Source organism: Neofelis nebulosa, chromosome 5 (assembly GCF_028018385.1).
Source record: "Neofelis nebulosa isolate mNeoNeb1 chromosome 5, mNeoNeb1.pri, whole genome shotgun sequence".
NCBI lineage: Eukaryota > Metazoa > Chordata > Mammalia > Carnivora > Felidae > Neofelis > Neofelis nebulosa.
The window spans coordinates 5,173,826-5,192,691 of record NC_080786.1 but is presented as its reverse complement, the minus strand read 5'-3'; the positions used below and the strand labels follow the sequence as shown (position 1 = coordinate 5,192,691).

Here is an 18,866-nt window from a genome sequence, read left to right as displayed (position 1 = left end):
ATACTCTCTGTCCCCCCAACCCCCAGTAAGAAGAGGCTCTTTTTCCCCTTCATTTTTAGAATGAAGCGTTCCCCTCTGTTACCACTGGAAACTCAACGTCTCTACGGGATGTTCTGCGTAGGCGGGAAATGATTATTTTAAAAGCTGGAGAACGTCAAATAATCTTGAATAACGAGGCACTGGAGGAAAGAAAAGCAGTGTAATCCACTGAAAAAAGGGTCAGAGATTTTTCCACACAGATTTCTCATGGAACCCCTCTGGCGCATCCCGGCTACCGAGGCGCAGCCCTGCACCCTGGGCGGGGAAGGCAGGAGGGGTCTGCTGGCGTCTGCCGTGGGGCCCCCACAGGTGCCCCTTCATGCAGATGGGACTCTTCTTCCCTGGGCTTCCTGAGGCTGCTCGGCCCTCTTCACCACCTCTTAGCTGGACCTCGAGCACCTCGATTTCACGCTTCCTCTAAATATCTCCACAGCCTTATTAGTCCGCGGGCATTTCCCTGCCATTCTGCCGGCAGCAAAACGGGACAGATCCCTCTGCGCTTCAAGGCCAAACCACACATCTGAGTGCTCGATGGAGGCTCTGGGTCTCAGTGTGTTTTTCCGAGAAGCAGCAAGTAAAGCCAAACCCGATGGAAGCGCGAGCGGTCCTCTACTTCTGAGCGGCCATCTGCAGAGCAGAAGCTCGGCGCTCTGCAGGCCTGCCTTCCAGAAGCCAACGGGTGCCCAGCCTGTGGCTGCTGTCGGAGATGGCCCGGAAGCTCTCCCAGGCTGGTCTCTCCCCGGGCTCGGCTGACGTGGCCTTCTATCTGTGACAGAGTATCTTTTGCCTTACCTTAGGTGGTAGCCGGTTACTTACTAAACACTCCCCACAACACCCTGGTGTCCTGTAGGGCAGGGGTCAAGGCCCATTCACCTCACTTTCTGCCTCAGGGCTTGGCATTGAGCATCTGTGCGGAGAAGATACTTGACAAATGTCTGCCAAGCTGATTTCCTGTACCAAAAGAAACTATCATCTGGGGACAGGCCATGTAAAAGTATGAACATTTAGACCCAGGACTGTCTGCCAAAGATCAAGAAAGTGAAACCGTGGATAAAAAGTAAAGCACATTTTTACATTCAAATGATAGCAAAAGACATTACGACATTCCTTATCCTCATAAATTAACAGATCAAAATTACAGGACTAGCAGTAGGTTTAGTCATTACTAATCTGAGATGAGCCTAATTCCATGCAGCATCCAGTTAACTGGAAACTGGGCCAAAATTTAACCTCATTTCTTGACTGAAAGTGTGCCCACCAGGAGTGGGGAAATCCAGGAGACTCGAGAGAGCTGTCCGAGTGTTCAACTCTGACAGCCTTCGCAATAAAGATTCACCTCCCGGGCTACTCCCCTCAATCCTGAGTCCACCCACCAGGCACTCTGTGGACACCAACAGGGAGGCGGGGAGTGCGAGAGACGCGATCCCTGCACAGACAACACGATCGCGTATTGCAGATTATTCGTAGATCGAATAACCACACAAATAAGCACAACTAAGGATGTCGCTACAAGGAGGGTATCCCGTACTTCTTTCCTGGGTTAGGGGCACAGCCAGCCTCTGCGGGGGAGCAGTCAGGCTGTTGGTCTGCTGAGGCCGGTGGCCCACCTCACCACATCCGAGCTTCAGGGAAATCCCGGTACAGCATTCACCTCAAAGACCAGCAGCTTCCCGCACCTGGGGCTGTGGGGGTGTAAACCACACGCCAGCGGGCAGGACCCAAGGCAGAGGTCCTTCCCCTTGGACGCGGGCTGGCGCTGACGAGGCCCACACACGGTATCCTAGGTGTTCATCGCTAGGGCCCAGGAAGGCTGTTGCAGAGCATGAAAACGATGCCCCAAAAAGGTGAACAAATTTCCGAGGGGCTCCAGCAGCACGCTTCCAGCTCCCTCCACTCCCACACGACGGGCACTACTCCTCCTGTAAGCCCCTCCCCGGCGCATCTGAAAAACCAGCCTCAGATGCGGGATCGGATCACAAGGTGCACCTGCCCACACAGGCAGGTGATTGTTTAGCATCTGAATCCCGGGCCGGCCACCTCGTGCGCAGGCCGTGGCAGTCACGACCCGCCCTCACCACGGCGTGTCCCTGGGCCTGTTTCTGACTGCCTCGATGTTCCGACTCATCTGTCCTCTCCATCTCCCATTCCACGTCCCCATCTTCAAAACACCTAACAGCAGCTGCTCTCACAGGGCGATTCTAGTTCAACGACATAACGCGTACAAAGACACAATTCGGGAACATCTAGATTCATCAACTGAGCCTCAGCGACGGACGCTACACCTGATCCAACGTGATGTAGGTTAGCTTGACGCTGCACCAAAAATAGTTTGCAACCAGTAAGAAGTTTCTTGAAACCTGAACTTTAAGTAGCTTGCTTTGCACGAGGGAGACAAACCCTCAAGGAAGACTCAGTCAATTCCAAGTCTGAGGGAGGCTGTCAATGAAACTACTGTGAGCGAGCCTGCTAAAAAAATCAAGCTAACAGCCCACCGCTCTTACATTATTTTAAACGGTTGTGAAAGTCCCAGCTTGAAAGCCAGTAAACGGAAGAGCAACCAGAACAAATCTTCACGGAAACAAAAGCCAGAAGCCAACTGGCAACTACTCCTGCAACTGGCAGGACCTCAGTCACAGGAAGCGTTTACTCTTGCCATGTGTGGAGACACCTATGTCTTTGCCCACGTGCGGACGAAGGGCCAGAGTGCAAAGAAAAGAGAGAACACGGCAAGGCAAATGGAGGCCTTCCCGAATTTGTTCACACAGGGGATGAGTGTGACAGAGAAAAATGGAAGGGGCCGCTGAGTCATGGCAGCCGCTTTAGAAGGTTGAGGATTAATGTGGAAAGTGCTAAATTCACCTCGGCCACTCAGGACGTTATGAGTTAATCCAGGTGTCCTATTTTAAGACACAGTGTTGAAATGTGACTGCTCTAATCAAGAAATGAGTTGCACGTGAAAAATGGAAAGGCCATGGCTGAACCGTGTGGCCTGCAGTGCGGACCTGCCATCTGGAGCCTGGAGCCTGGAGCCTGGAGCCGGGTCGTCTACACTTGAAGCACAACTGACTCATTAGGTGGTGACAGCTCTTTGGTGGGGCCACTGTTATACTCCTCAATCCCTCCCTGGTCAGTTCACGCCCAGGAGGGCACTAGCCCCCTTTAATTCCTAAACCACGTTAGTTTTGAAGTCACAGGGACCAAAATGGAGCTTCTATACTCAAGGATTATGAAAAAGCTATTTCTCAGGAAGATGATGTTGACTTATGTCTTTATCTTCAGGATATAAAAGTATCTACTGACTCTTCACTGTGTAACAAGTCTTTTACTTACATTTTATCTCTAATCAACACAATCATCTTCAAGGGTAAAACTGATCTCATTTTACAGATGAGGAAAACCTGAGGCACAGCAAGGTTAAGTCACAACTTTAAGGTCACACAACAGAAGCGGTAGGGCCAGGATATCCACTCAGAGCCCTGCAAAGCCTGTGTGCTTTGGCAAGAGCACGTCCCAGCGAGGCTTAACATTAAAGAATCTTGCTTTAATAAGGCTAAGAAACAAACTGAAGATAGTTTAAATGACTGCCTTACTCTGACTGCTGGGTTTAATGAGAATACCTATGATTATAATTAAAACCAACGACTACTTTTCCCTTTCCTACCAGCTGAAAATCATCTGTAAGCTGCTGCTGCAGGTTAATAAAGGGAGGTCTGCTTGGCACACTGCGGTGGCCACCCTGACATAAATACTTCCTGCACTTGCAAAACCTTCACGTTCTGGCCCTCGGAGACCCCGACAGACCTTGGCACTTACGTACTCTCATGTCCCCGCTCATTAATTTCTTCCTGGAGGCTCAGGACACTGGTGAGGTTGATGATCCTTCTCCGGGGAGTACAAGCTGCCATCATTTCCTTCCGGGAATCATCTTCCACCATTTCCACATCAGAGCTTTCCCGGGGCCTCTTTCTGTGATGACGATAAGGAACCCAGAGATTACCATTCTTAAAAATTGTGTTTTTAAGTCAGCCAAATTTTGTGTATGCATTTGGAAGAGGGGACAGCTTCTTGTGCTGGCTATGCACGTCTGGGGCGGGGTCCTTGTGCGGGTGGCAGGCCAGCAAGGTGGGTCTGTTTTCTAGCATACTGTGTGTCGGCTGACCCTGCGACCCCAGCAGCCGGCCCTGCACATACCAGGACTCTGGAGTCACTCGCCCTGTGGGCTGCAGGGCCCTGAGCATGCGCGCTGACCTTGCCAAGTTTTGCTGGTTCAGTCCTCTATCAGACACGTAGAGTGCCAGCTCTGGGCAGCCACGCGCAAGGCAGACAAGGTGACTGCCCTCACCACACTTACTTTCTAGCTGGGGAGTCAGAAAGACACAGAAAAAAAGCTCATTTTAAGTAGCAACAAATACTAAGAAGAAAACTAAAAAAGGTAACACATGATGGGGCAGTGAGAGGGCCTCTGGCAAGAGGTGACACAGAAGTCCTGAGTGACAATAGGCCCAGAGCACGGCGAGAGCAAAGGGCGGAAGCTCAGGCAGTTCAGGTCAGCCACAGAGCAGAGTGGCCAAGCACGCTGTGGGACAGGGAAAGCGGGAGGCTGACGGGGAGGCAGGGTGGATGCACCCAGGTGCAAGGGGAAATGCTGGTTTTCAGCTGAGGAGTGATAGTTTCATTCCTGGTTTCAAAGGTTTCTTTCGACTGCTGTGTGGTAAAGAGCTGGTGGTGGTACCTCCCCCGGTGACAAACGGAAACCTAATCCTGCCCTGCAGGGCTGCTAAGAGTGTGCAGACAGTATCCACCACACGGCATCTTCTCCATAAGTGGCGGCACCCTTATTATTCTCTGGAAACAGCCCTCCAAGTTGTCTTGCCAGACCGACTTGGCAACGGGCAAACTGGAGTCCAGTAACGCGTCCAAATCCCAAAGGCCAATTTAGCGCCGGGGTTCCAGAGGCCCGCCACGGTGTGGATGGGCAGCCCTGGGCAAGCACCTGGGTGCCCGGGTGCGGCACCCAAGCCCGCAGGTAAGGAATGTCCGCCTGGGGTCCCAGCGCCGCACCTCTGGAGAGCGTACCGGGTGCACGCTGGGAGCGCAGCTAAATGTCAGCTGTTATTACCGTCCACCCTTCTCCCGCTCTCACCGCCAGCCTGTGGGCTTAATATGAACTGGGAAAATGCATTTTTACTGAGAGGAGTGGGATGAAGGAGAACCCTCTGGATGTTTTAGGGTTGTCTCTAGTCACCTGTGCTATTGGGGCTGTATCAAAATCCAGTACTAAAAATAAAGGATGAATCTTCTGATTTGTTTTTTCTGATGTGTGTTTAACTCACGCTTGGAACAATGGACATTTCAGATATTTCGCAGACTACTGGGTGGGGGACTCTCAAGCCATGGTCAAAGGCAGGGCACTGTCCCACTGGAGTCAGAGGCTGAGTCAGACAGAGAGAAGCTGCAGGCGGTTCGTGAAGTCGAGCCAGAAAGCAGTTTTAAGGGAGAACAGCAGACGCAAGCCGCTCCTCCCCCCGAGTCCATACCTGGGGTTACCTGGGCTGGAAGGGGGCCCTCTCTTCTCCGACGCTTGTGAAGTCCCCTCTGTTGCATCCCCCTCCAAGCCCTGATTTGTGGCAGCCACTGCAGCAGGCTCCGGGAGTTCGAGCATTTCCTCATCCTGCTGCCTGGCCCTGCCGCTGGAAGCCTCAGGCCCATCTTCTGGGACCACGGCCTGAGGCTGACCGGACAGAGCCTTGCTCACAGGCTGCATAAACGCATCGAGCTTCTGTTCCCGCGAATCTGTGCGGACCATCTGGTGAGCATAGACCTTGTCGCCGCTTCCAGAAGTGGATGAGGGGGGCACACCCATTGTGGACTTAACCACCTCCCCGGAGGGGCCAGCAAGACCTGGGAGTAAAGTCTGGGTCAAAAAAGAAGGTAGCGGATTAAAAACACTTTTTTTAAGTAAATAAGATTCCTAGCCACCATGATCTTTCAAGCTCAGTGGTATTTATGTAATATGAGATTCCCTTTACGTTTGATGCTGAACTCTTACTGTATTCTATCTTATATGTTTCAATAAAGTAGGATCTATCAGAAAAAAAATATTAAAAAGAGGACAACGGGAAGATTTAGAACATGAGCTAACTAAGTCCAGGTTCCAGGGACACCTGGCTGGCTCAGTTGGTAGAACAAGCCACTCTTGATCTTGGGGTTGTGAGTTCAAGCCTCAAAGTGTAGAGATTACTTTTAAAAATTCTTTAAATAAAAATAAAAAGACGTTCTGGTCCCAAAGTGAAGCAGTACTGGAGAAAGAAGCCAGAACCAGGTAAGTCGTTACAGAGGTAGTTATAATACAGGAGTTCTGACCAGAACTTGAAATTCAACAGATATTCCAGTAAAAAATTCGAAAGTTCAACAAAATCCTTATAATTTTAAAACTGGTTTCAAATGGGAAATATTAGTGTAAAGTTCTCCTATTTTTGTCTTTTTTTTTTCCTGCCATAAGAGGATTTCACTTTTTTTATTGTGGTAAAATAAACACAAAATTTACCACTTAACCATGTTCAAGCGTGTAGCTCTGTGGCATTAAGTATATCACATCACTGTGCAACCATCACCACCATCCATCTCTAGAACTTGTTCATCCACCCAAACTGAAACTTTGTCCCCATTCTCCCCTACTCACCAGCTCCTGGCAACCACTATCCTATTTTTAAATATACATATTTCCTAGCTCTGTCCACTGGCAAGGACTAAAGTCAATGACCACCCAGCAGCAGTAAGGACCCCTGGACCCCAGATTATAGTCTCTAAATACCATCCCACTAAAATAAACCAGATTTCCTTGGAGAAATGGCCAATTCCAGAGCTTGGGCTGGGAAAGTACGGAGTGAGTCTACAACATATTCTCTTGCCAGAAACAAGGAAACTATCAAAGACTAATGGAATTGGGTCATAAGGACAAGAGGATCAGCTTGAAGGGGATTTCGTTGGTCTAAGATGGGATAATTTGAGCATCCAAAATAAAAACGACTCTATGTAATTAAACTATATAGCTTTGTTAGCAGTTATGATAAAATACTAAGAGAAAAAGAAAAAACGGGGAGGAAGAGGGAGAGAGAGAGAGAGACAGTGAGAGAGGACAAAGTCCTTAAACATCACTGCAGGTCGCTAGGACACCAACTCATTCCTCTGCACATTGATAATTAAAGAGACAGAATTCAGCATTTACCCTTACTTTCTAGTATGAACTGTATTTCAGGATAACCAAAAAGCTCTAACAAATGAGGGAAAGTTATTGTATACAGAAGAATTACAGTTCAGTAATGTAGAAAAAATGATAAAATGAGAAAATCAATCTTGCAATCCTAGTGAAATAACAGAATCAGGTAATGGTCATCAATGAATGGTGAAACCATTAAGCTAAATATTCATGGAGAACTTAACAATGAAGGAAACAGGCTGTCACCAGCTGAACCCACTGATGAGTCTCATCACCAAAATGAATAACAAGTCAGTATGCGCCTCCTGCTGGGATGTGACCAAAAGTACAAGGCAAACACAAACTGCTTTTTAAATCTGAGTGTAATTATGCTAGTTTATAGGAATTCCCAGTTTACAGGAAATGTGGAGAATTAGAACAAGTTAAATGACACTAAGAAGAAGCAATCAGCCAAACAAAAATGTGCATTATTCCACAGGAAGCCTTTAGAATAAGCTAATAGGAACAACAAAAGATTGTACAGGGATTTTCTACTTTCAAAGAGATGTAAAAGAGATTTAAAGACAGATCAACTAAATACAATGGAACTTAAATGGATACAGATTTGAACAAAGCTACTTTATAAAAGGATGCTTTTTGGACAATTGGGATATCTGAATATGGACTGGACACTAAATGACATTATTATCATTGATATGTATAAAAGGACATTGTGATTATATAAGGAAAACATATTTAAAATTTTTTTAAATGCATAACGAAGTACTAGGGAAAAAAGTAAATGCCTGGAATGTGCTTTAAGGTACTCTTTCCCCTGGGGCGCCTGGGTGGCTCAGTCGGTTAAAGCAGCCGACTTAGGCTCAGATCATGGTCTTGAGGTTTGTGAGTTCAAACCCCACGTCAGGCTCTGTGCTGACAGCTCAGAGCCTGGAGCCTGCTTTGGATTCTGTGTCTCCCTCTCTCTCTGCCCCTCCCTTGCTCGTGCCTGTCTCTCTCTCTCTCTCAAAAGTAAATAAACATTAAAAAAATATATTTAACAAAATATTCTTTTCCCCACCCCCAAGCCAGAGAGGGAGAGGGAAAACAAATACGGCAAAATGTTGGTTGTTGAAGTTGGGTGATAGGTTCGTGGATAATTTGTGTATTATCCACTTCCATGTATACTTAGAAATATTCAACGAATTAGATAATAAAAAGTCAAATAAAGTAGCAACTCTGCTCAAAAAAACAAAAAAACCCCAAAAAACCTTTCTTCATGGACAATATAAAACCTTTGCAACACACACAGGAAAATGAAGTAAATGCAGTTGACCCTTGAACAGAGCAGATTTGAAGGCCACGGGTCCGCTTACATGCAGGTTTTTTACAGTACAGTATTATAAGTGTATTTTCCTTATGATTTTCTTAAAAACCTGAATTTCTTTTTTCTAGCTTACTTTATCGTAAGAATACAGTATGTAACACATACATAAAATACGTGTTAAATGACTGTTTATGTTATCGGTAAGGTTCCAGTCATCACTAGGCTACCAGTAGTTAAAGGCTTTGGGGAGTCAAATCTTATACACAGATTTGTAACTGCACAGGGGGTCGGCACCCCAACCCCCGCCCTGTCTGAGTTTCAACTGCATTTGCTTCATTTGCTCGTGTAATATCCATAGGAGTGGAAATTAACATAAATACTTCGCAGACAGTAATTTTAAAGTCCAGAAAAGTGAAATACCTTGATGGAGTCAGAACAACCCCAAGAGCCCCTGGGGTTTGTGATTTCCATACCAAATGGTTTCATTGCAAACCAGGGCTTGTGCTGTAGGCCCTGGGCAGTGTTTTGCAAGGCACAGATGCCAAGCAGGAGAGAAGGGATTCTGATTCCCCTCTAGGAGTGGGACAGCTCTGAGTTGGGACCCCACCACACACAGCAATGCTCCAAGGCTTGTGCCACCGCACCAGCAGAGGCAGGCCGTCTGATCCAGAAATCACTTTCCTTCTGAAGACACACTGGTCAGAAATCTACTTACTGGAAAATACAACGTAAGCCCACTAAATGAATCTGACTCCTGCAAAATAAGGCCAGGAGGAAGAGGAGTTCTTTTCCCAGTGCGGTCACAGACACAGCCCGGGACCTCTGGCAGATCCCTTCCTTGGATCTCAGCTAGGACAGAGTGAGGGGTGGCCCCTCTGGCCCAGCCAGTGTGCTCCTCAACTTCGTGTCCTGCTTTGAGCCCGTCCCCCTGCTCCGCCCCCAGCCAAGCCCTGTCCGGTCCCGGCAGTTCCAGATCTTCAACCCTCTGTGAGTGGAGCGACCTCCTCTGCTTCTCCCAAACAGCTGTGGGTCTCCATCGTGCTCCCCCGCAATCCCTGCCCCACTACGACCACAGGATTCTTCATAAAATGGCACATCAGACCTCAGCATAAGCTCCTTAACATGCCAACAGAAATGTCTACGTGGGGGGACCTCTGCAGCCTCCTCTCCCCTCGGCCAGCTCCCCAACGGGCCCATGCTTGGGCTCCACCCTGGCTGCACATGACAGCACCTGGGAAAGTTGTCAAACTACTGATGTGCCACCTTGAGACTGAGCTCTTAGTCTGGAGAAGGCCCAGGCAAGGGCGTTTTCTAAGTTTCCCAGGTGATTCTACTGGCAGCAGGGTAAACACTGGACCTTGGAACTTCCATAACCTCAAACACGCATCTTCCTGCCCTCCCCACCCCCCCCCCCCCGCCCCCAGGCCTTTTCTTCACTGTTTCTTCAGCCAGAAATGACTCTTTTCATTCCTCCTCCCCTTTGCCCATCTCATTCCTACTCAGCCTTCGGATCCCAGCCTCCGCATCCCTCCCTTCCCTTCCCTGACCGCCCAAGTCCGGGCAGGAGTCCCTCTTTCCCTCTCTTGTGAGATGTACTCTCTAGCAGGCTGGGGCGCCTCTGTGGAGGCAGGAACCGGCTATGGAGCATCCCCTGGCATGCAACGGAGTCCTGCCCACGGTGGGGGCAGGTCTCAGTGCACAGATGCCGGGGAGCAGCCACAGATATAAACCAAGTAACAGTGATGGTTCCCACGTACCACACACTGCTGAGGGCCTCACCCACGCACACCAGGTGCACAAACCCTCACGGCGTGCGCATTGCTCTCGCCACCACGGCACTGCGAGGGTTTGTGCTCCTGTTACCTCTGCGAGACGTGGGCCTCACGTGGCACCAGGGGCCCACCAAGAGTCACAGGAGATTGAGGGCTGGTTCCCAGGGAGAACTTCCTGCTGCCTGCCTGCCACACAAACCTTTCGGGTAGCATCGGTAGCAACCTGAGGGGACTCTGCCCAGCCCTCTGTCTGGGCTCCAGGGGCAGGGGGCTGCCCCACCGGCACTTATCTCACCACAGTGCCCAGGCCATCTCCCAACCAGGTGCTTTCCGTGGAGGGTCTTGGGTGAAGCATTCGCCAGCTTGGTGACTTAACAAGTTTTCTGTGAAGTAGGCTCGCAGAAGCCCACTCTCTGCTTGCAGAACCCAGAATAATTAATCGGGAAAGCGTTTCCGTTTCTACAGGCCTGGGGTCTGTTGTGCTTCTGAACACACCCTCGCCATGTGCTGCCTGGAATCACATCATGTCAGAACTGGGAGGGACACGGGACATCGTATTATCCACCTGTTTATTTTACAGAGGGGAAAACTGAGGCCCCAGACAGCCAGGAGTAGCTGAGAATCCAAAGTACTGGGAAGCTCAGTAATTACAAGAAGGCGAACGGTGCCAGGCTCTGCAGACTTTCACCTACTGCTTGTAACCACCCTCGGATGTGGGGAAGGCCAGTTCAATCCTTACTGAGGGAGACGTGGAGACCGGGGAAGTTGGTCACACAGTGGTGACCCAGGCCTGCCTGACTCTAAGGGCCCTGCTCCTCCTGCTGCCCCCCTGCTTCGCCACTCTGCCCCGTGAATGTGGGATCGGCCTCCTCCTGAACATCCCCAGGGAAGAATGCACGGAACGGTGGGTGCCGTATTCTGTTTCAGACAGCCTGTTTTCCTGAGGGGTCGGTCTAAGGTGCCAGATAGAGGCAGACTGTAAACGCAGGCCTCCTGACTCCAGGCCCAGGGCTAACATTCCAAATTTTTTTTTTTTTAACATTTATTTTTGAGAGACAAAGACAGAGAGTGAGCAGGGGAGGGGCAGAGAGAGAAGGAGACACAGAATCTGGAGCAGCTCCAGGCTCAGAGCTGTCAGCACAGAGCCCGACACGGGGCTCGAACCCACAAACCGTAAGACCATGACCTGAGCCAAAGTCGGATGCTCAACCGACTGAGCCACCCAGGCGCCCTGAGGGCTAACATTCTAATACCTTCGTGGTTAGGTTCAAATCAGGAGATGTTACCAAAAGAAAACTACCAAAGCAATCCTTGGAAAGACAGTCTAAAGCAACACGCAGAAGTCTGGGCTCTCCCGTCTGAGGGGGCACACGTTCAGGTGGGGAAGGCACCAGAGCAACAGCCGGACGGAGAGCGCCCTCACCTGGGTGAAGTACATCCTGGACGAGTTGGAGCCCAGGAGCTTGCTCTCAATGTGCTGCTGCACCCGCTCCAGGATGCTGTCCTCGTGTAGGAAGTGAACCTCGTGCTTTGTGGGGTGCACGTTGACATCCACATTCTGGGGGCTGATCTCCAAACTGGCAGGGGTAAAAGAGAATAGTTACCCCAGCAGACTTGGGAAGGCCAAATGACACAGTGGTCAAAACTTCAAGCTCAAGCCGGAGCGACAGGATTCTCCAGCTGTGCAGCCCCAGATCACTGACATCATCGTTCTTTGCTGCAGTTTCCTCATTTGTAAAATGGACACAATGTACAGTGGGGATTAAATCTATGTAAAGCACTTCACGCAGACCTGGCACATTAATTCTACGTCAGCTGTTACCATCTTTCCAGAACTAGTGGAACTTCTTACTGAGTGACCTGGGGCAAGTCGCTTAACCTCTCTGGATGGGTTTTCTCATCCAGTCCTGTCCCCTACTTACTTTTCGGTATTATGAGGATCAAAACAAGCATACACGAGAGAACTTTCTATCATTAAAATCTAACACAAAGGTCAGTGGAGAGGCTGTGCCAGCTCCAAACCCAGCTTTGTGGTTTGTGCTCCGCGACCACTATGTGAATCTCTGTCAGTAGAGGGCACTGGAGGGACCCTGGGGGAGGAAGACGGGGGCCAAGTTTCCGTCTGGTTCGGGGACAAGACCTGTTACCCACCTTTGTTTCACCAACACAGCGGCTGGCACATGGGAGGTGTTCAGTGAGATTCTGCTGCATGAGCAAATACATGAAGGAAAGCCGTGCCCTTTACCATGAGAAAGGACAGAACACCCTTTGGCCAGCAGCGCATGGGACTCACTCCAATGGAGCTGTTGGCAAGCCCGTCTCAATTTTAAGAGGACGGCCGAAAGGGATTTGCTCCTTGTGACTCTTGGGTGCGGTGTCTGCTGCTACGTTACCTGAGGTACAGGAACGGGTGTGTGTTTTTGGGCAAATAGGCTGCATACACGGTTTCAATGGCTTTTCTTAAGGAAGTTGACTCTACCAGACGATCTAGAAAATAAAAGGAAAGTAACTGGCTCAAAACTGTCCTGAAGGGAGAGGTAACGGGTGCACATTCATACCATGCCATGAAATCACTCAGGAAGAACACTTCGGGAGTGAGCCACAGCAGGCTCCAGGAAGGCTGCTTTTACGTGTTGCCGTGTCTCACTATGGGCTTGGGGCTCTCTCCACTCACCCACGTCACAGATACGCGGGAGGGTGGTCAATTAGGCCTGCGCGCTTCCCTTCCCTCAGTCTGCCCGGGCGGACTACCTCGCTGGGCACAGTGGGCAGTGAGCCATCGGCTCTCAGACTCTTCATGCTGCAACACAACACGCTGGCCGCCTATCGCAGGCACCACAGAAGACAATATGTTGGTGACTAGGTAAACTCCAGTTCCGAGTGGTGAGCACCACGAGAGAGGTGTGTGCTAAGTGGTGGGAGGAGACAGCAACCGATTCTGCCCGGGTACCTGGTGTGGTGAGGGGCAGTGTTCCAACAGTGGGGTGTCCCAACTGAGCGACGAGAGCAAGAAGGTTTTCTGGACACTTCGGGCAGTACGGATAGCTGAATGTACATTTAAGGTAATTTAGGAAATGAGGCAGGTTGGAAGGGGGTGGATGGAAAACACCAAAAGATGGGAGAGGTAAGACAAAAATCAGAGGAAGATCTATTTTCAGAAAACACAGCCTTGGGGCGCCTGGGTGGCGCAGTCGGTTAAGCGTCCGACTTCAGCCAGGTCACGATCTCGCGGTCCGTGAGTTTGAGCCCCGCGTCAGGCTCTGGGCTGATGGCTCGGAGCCTGGAGCCTGTTTCCGATTCTGTGTCTCCCTCTCTCTCTGCCCCTCCCCCGTTCATGCTCTGTCTCTCTCTGTCCCAAAAATAAATAAAAAACGTTGAAAAAAAAATAAATTAAAAAAAAAAAAAAAGAAAACACAGCCTTCCTTTCTCCCCTGACAGGTGACCCGCTGGTGACCTGTTCTTCTGGGTCGGTGTCGCAAGGACACGTCCCGTGGTTTTATTTCTAATGAGAAGAGAGGCTGTGATCTTATCAATGAAGAGATCGTTCTTCTCTGAGTGCCAGAGTCCCTCTGCTGTGATTTCTGGACTGGAGACACATTGAGGGAGTGTTCCTTGTCCCACCACCCGGGTGAGAGCACGCAGTGTGGAGATAACCCGATGATACACCTACAAGTCTGACCTCTCTGCTTCTGGGAACCTGGTATCATGACCAGGCTGCTAACACTGATGCACAGCCCGTGCGGTGAACGGCTCATCAGAAGCACAGACGTGAGCTACGCACGTGGCACTTACACGGATTTCTGCTGGCCTGTTCGGTAGCCAACACATGTGTTAAAAAGCAGCGATTCTTCATGGTTGGGAAAAACAAATGAAAAATACTTCTGAGCTTTGATAAAAGCAAACTTTGTTACACATCAGGCTTAAGTCCTTCTTAATAAAGTAGGAAAAAACCCTACTATTATAGATCAGTTTAACAGAATGTGTCTATGAAATATTGACTCTCTCTTCCCTGTTCTATATGGCTTTGAAAACTGCTGTAAAACATGTATAATCTAGGGGCACCTGGGTGGCTCAGCTTCTGAGTCTTGATTTCAGCTCAGGTCATGATCTCACACTCATGAGACTGAGCCCCAAGTTGGGCTTTGTGCTGACAGCGTGTAGCCTGCTTAAGATTCTCTCTCCCTCTCCCTCTCTGCCCCTCCTCTGCTCATGCACTGTGTTTCTCTCAGAAAAAACCCATGTATGATCTGGGACATTTATAGCTGGTTATCATTATAAATGGAACAAAGGAACATACCATTTTCAATGGCAAGCAAACAAAACTGTAATTGTGAATTGCTTTAAACAAGAAAGGTAAAGGATCTGTGTGATAAAAATGGTAAGTGCTGGGGCGCCTGCATAGCTAAGTAAGTTAAGTGTCCGACTCTTGATTTCGGCTCAGATCAGGATCTCACGGGTCATTGAGATTGAGTCCCATGTAGGGCTCTGCAATGACAGCACAGAGCCTGCTTGGGATTCTCTCTCTCTCCCTCTCTGCCCCTCCTCTGCATGTGTTCTCTCACTTTCAAAATAAATAAACATTTAAAAAACGGTAAGTACCAAACAAATGGAATGATGCATCTCTGGTTGGAAAATTAAAAACCAAATCAGACACATTTCTAGTTCCCCTGTCAGTCTCTCAAAACCATATAATATGCAATTAAGTAAAAAGCAGCAGAATGCAAAACAGTTATTTACTTAACAAGTAGTGATCATGTAAACAATATGCCTGCAGAGAGATAAAGAGTGGAGAGGAAATTCACAAAAATCCAAATTCATTAGCTAATTTCCTCCTTGATTTCTGGTACTGCTCACTGGATCATAAATAACTCATTCTCTAAAAAGAAAAATCGCAAGGAACTTTGCTAATGACACCCAAGGTACCCCTCTCCTTGTGTCCTGCTGTGCAATGCAAACAGTGAATCTTGATCTCGAGAGAGAACGAACATCTGCCTGGGGCCTGCTTATGAGGTTCTGACGCCAGCAGGTGAGGAAGCTGTTCGGACTCACAGGGGTCTGTGTTGCCCTCTCCTGGGCTCCCTCTCAAAGGCAAGCATCAAGAGGCCTCTGCAACAGCCAGCCAGCGCTGAGCACGTATCCGAGGGCTGAACGGGTGTAGGCCAGAAATTATGAACACCTCCTTACCGAACCACACTTCAGCATGAGGGTTCCCTGTGTGTAATCGAACCTGTGGATTAGGAATTTTTCCATGGTCCCATAAAATTCCCTGCAGACATGGTCCTTTTCCACTTACGGTTGATGAAGAGTAAGAAGATACACTTCTTCACGGAGTAATTTGCATTGGATATAAAGCCATTCATTTTGAAGGCTAGGGTTTTATCCTCACACCCGACTTCTATCAGTTCTCTGGTTGGAAAAAAGAAATTTTGAAGATAATGGAAAATTCAAACAGTATAAAAACTCAGAGCAGGAAAATGAGGGCTCCTTCCCATAAATGAATTCTGCCAAATAAGGACCCAGAGACTTGGTTTGTTGAGGTCTTCTGGGCCCATGCATCCATGCATGTGTCCAACCACCCACTCACACATCCGCCTGCTGTCCACCCATCTACCCACCTGCCCACCCAGTCACTGTTTTCAAGCACTTATGTTATATGCCAAGCACTGCCCTGACTGCTGGGACATAATCACAAACCTTAAGCTCCGAGACCTTGTTCTACTGAAACTCTTATGTATCTTAGTAACTAAGTCCCAAAGACGAAACTCCAAGAAGACTCATTTCTACTGAACCTCTTACTATATGAATAGCACCACAATGGGGATGTTCCTCAGAGCTGTGCTTACGGGGAGGCGGGTTAATAAGGAAGTCTCAGCCTCACTCATCTCTGCCTGCTGGTTCCTCTGCCTGGAAAGCTCCTATTGATAGCCGGCTAACCCCTCCATATCCTTCGTGCCAGGGCTTAACCTCATCAAAGAAGTACCTAACTCTGACTATCACTCTCCTTGACCCCGAGAGATTCTCCTGTCGTGCCTTATATTTTTCCTTTGAGACATCTAGCATGACCACTCATGAATGGCATAATTATCTCATGTGTCTTTCCAACTAGGTATGAGTCTTCTGAGGGCAAGAAGCATTTCTGCTTTACGCCCTACTCTGTTTCTCAGCACAGCACCCAGCAATTAGTAGGCACTCGTGAGGCATTTGCTGAGTGTATGCTAGAAGCTGTCATGCAGTAATGTGTACTCTGAGGCTGTGAGCAGAAAATACAGCTTGTGCTGTTTCTGCCACACAATAAACCAGCAAATCTTTTCTTCCCCCAGATATCTCAAGAGGCTGGTATTCTGGAAACACGCTTTGGGGAACGGCTGCTCTGTGGGATTTCTAATCTCTTGTAGTCCCTAGGAATCTCGTAGCGACTAATTCTGAGTCTTCAAATATAAAAGAAACTCATAAAAGTTTCCTTGTACAATAGGGTTCTCCCTCTGCTCTAGGAACACAGTTAAAAAACTTAATTCATTAACAGTAAGAGAAGGGTAATTAAAAGCAAGTTGACTGTTCCCTAGTTTGGAACTTGGTTTTGCTCAAAGAATGAATAATTTGTCCTTTCAAGTAGAAAACTGGGCTCTGGGACTACTGTTGCTGCTCCTAAGATCTTTGGAAAAAGTGAAGTCAGGGTCTGTCTTCTCCATCGGTGTATGGCCTGCATCTGGAGCATGCGTGGCACACAGCGGGCTCCTAGTATTTCTCCCTCAGTTTATGACACAGGCACTTTGGGCTTGGCAGAATCCTGAGGTCTAGCCAGGACTCTTTCCTTGACAATGTAGACTTGGTAACATTTACAAATCTGCTTTCCACCAGACAGGGAAGTCTTTAAGGACAGGAAATATTTTGTCTTTACATCCCTAACTTCTGGCACAAAGCCTAGAATATGGGAGGCAATTAATAAATGCTGAATGATCACAAACAAAGTCCCAAAGTGATGTTAAGGGAAATATCAGGAAAAGAAGGAACATTAGAAAATGAAAGAATTCTACTACCCTATAAACATTTTAAAGACAGAGACTAGAGAGAACACACTGATTGACAGCCAGAGCATCTAGGAGATAACGTGCACCCAAGAAGTGTGGATTCCATGAAATAATGACTCCAGGAACGAATCTGAACCATGGAAAGAAGCCTGCATATTTCATTAAAGCAAACTCTTAAGGCAGGTACTACCTTGACAGATTCTAAAATAATGTGATAAATAATAAACCAAGACGTGGAATGCAGATTTCTTAAAATATGATTTATCAACATACCGGCTAACAGCATTTCCAAAGATGGAGCGAATATTGTCTACAGTTGTGGCACTGGGCAGTGTTCTAACGTCAGCCACTGTCTCGCCTTGCTGATAAACAGAGCAGAAGATACGACTTACTGTCTCACAGCTGTGAACGAAACATCCCAACCTTACCTCCACAGGTGAACTCTTAAAAACCAAAAACATCCCTTTTTCTGATACAAAACCAACACTTACTTTTTTAACTGAGAAACCAATGCCTGAATTGTGTATTGAATACCTGGCAAAGAAAGACAACAGAACAGTAAGCAGCAAGAAATCGCCTAATGCACAATATAAGGCAGAACCCCCTTTTGGTTAAATAAATTGGTGGGGTTAAGTGATTCAAACAAAGATATAGACAGTCAAGAATATCTCCATATGTCATATTTTACCCACAGGAAAATAAACCAGCACAAACATCATGGAGACAATCAATGCCAAATGTGGCAGAATCAAACAAAAACCAGGGTTGTTTGCTTTTACAGGGTGCTGAGTAGATGCAGGGGTACTTTAACACACTCTCCTCCTTGCCTACAGCATTACTATCCCAGACCCAACAGGTCTAGGTGCTAATTCTTGAGAACCTGGCCTTTACAACTCCTGAACTCTTGCTCTCCCTCAGAGCCCTTCAAGACACTCCCCTTCCTCATTCGCTTTCTCCTTGGCCCCCGGCCCTGCTCCAGCATCTTCCAGGCTTTTCTCAGTTGGCTGTTATTTATTTATGATTCCTCCTCCCATGGACCCCATGAACCGAAGGACTGTGTCTAGCAAAATGCATTTATTCAGCTAACAGCTAGGAATTCACTTGACCACACCTAGAACCAAAACAGCCAACCAGAACTCTCTTATTTCCAGGGATAATATTTTGATGCTGCTTGTACAACGCCAGGGAAAAGCAAAGACACCTGAAGTATAAGTCTGTTCCACTTTATCAGGAGTACACGTTTTATTCATTTTGGAGTTTTGAGAAATACTGGAAAACAGTTAACCGATCTCTGCTACAATTCAAGGACACACAGGCTTAGAGAGCCCATGCTGGATCCACTGGACCAGCAGATGAAGTAAGTCTGCGGTGGACAGAATGTTCTTTTCACCTGCCCTGCCTTCCACTTTCTTCTTTTAAGAGCCCCTAGCTTTCCTCTGGGAAACTACCTCTTCCCCATTCCATCCGATAGACCCTTAGACTGCCAATCAAGGAATCTCCCACAG

At 48.2% G+C, this 18,866-nt stretch overlaps 1 protein-coding gene across 5 annotated transcripts in view; it reads right to left on the bottom strand.

Moving 5' to 3' along the window:
• The window catches only part of MLH1 (mutL homolog 1), a 48,541-nt gene that overhangs the window by 16,744 nt on the left and 12,931 nt on the right, over positions 1-18,866 (bottom strand). For 4 of the 5 annotated variants that reach the window (XR_009261599.1, XR_009261600.1, XM_058729356.1 and 1 more), the window contains exons 7-14: positions 17,853-17,895; positions 17,635-17,723; positions 15,627-15,739; positions 12,727-12,820; positions 12,485-12,538; positions 11,757-11,910; positions 5,577-5,953; positions 3,857-4,005 (exon numbers count right to left, since the gene is read on the bottom strand). Coding sequence is in view for 3 of the 5 variants with exons in the window: in XM_058729353.1 (XP_058585336.1) it covers positions 3,857-4,005; positions 5,577-5,953; positions 11,757-11,910; positions 12,485-12,538; positions 12,727-12,820; positions 15,627-15,739; positions 17,635-17,723; positions 17,853-17,895 (1,073 nt within the window). In the remaining 2 variants the exon portion in view is untranslated. The remainder of the gene's footprint in view (positions 1-3,856; positions 4,006-5,576; positions 5,954-11,756; positions 11,911-12,484; positions 12,539-12,726; positions 12,821-15,626; positions 15,740-17,634; positions 17,724-17,852; positions 17,896-18,866) is intronic. The other variant, XM_058729354.1, reaches the window with a different exon arrangement.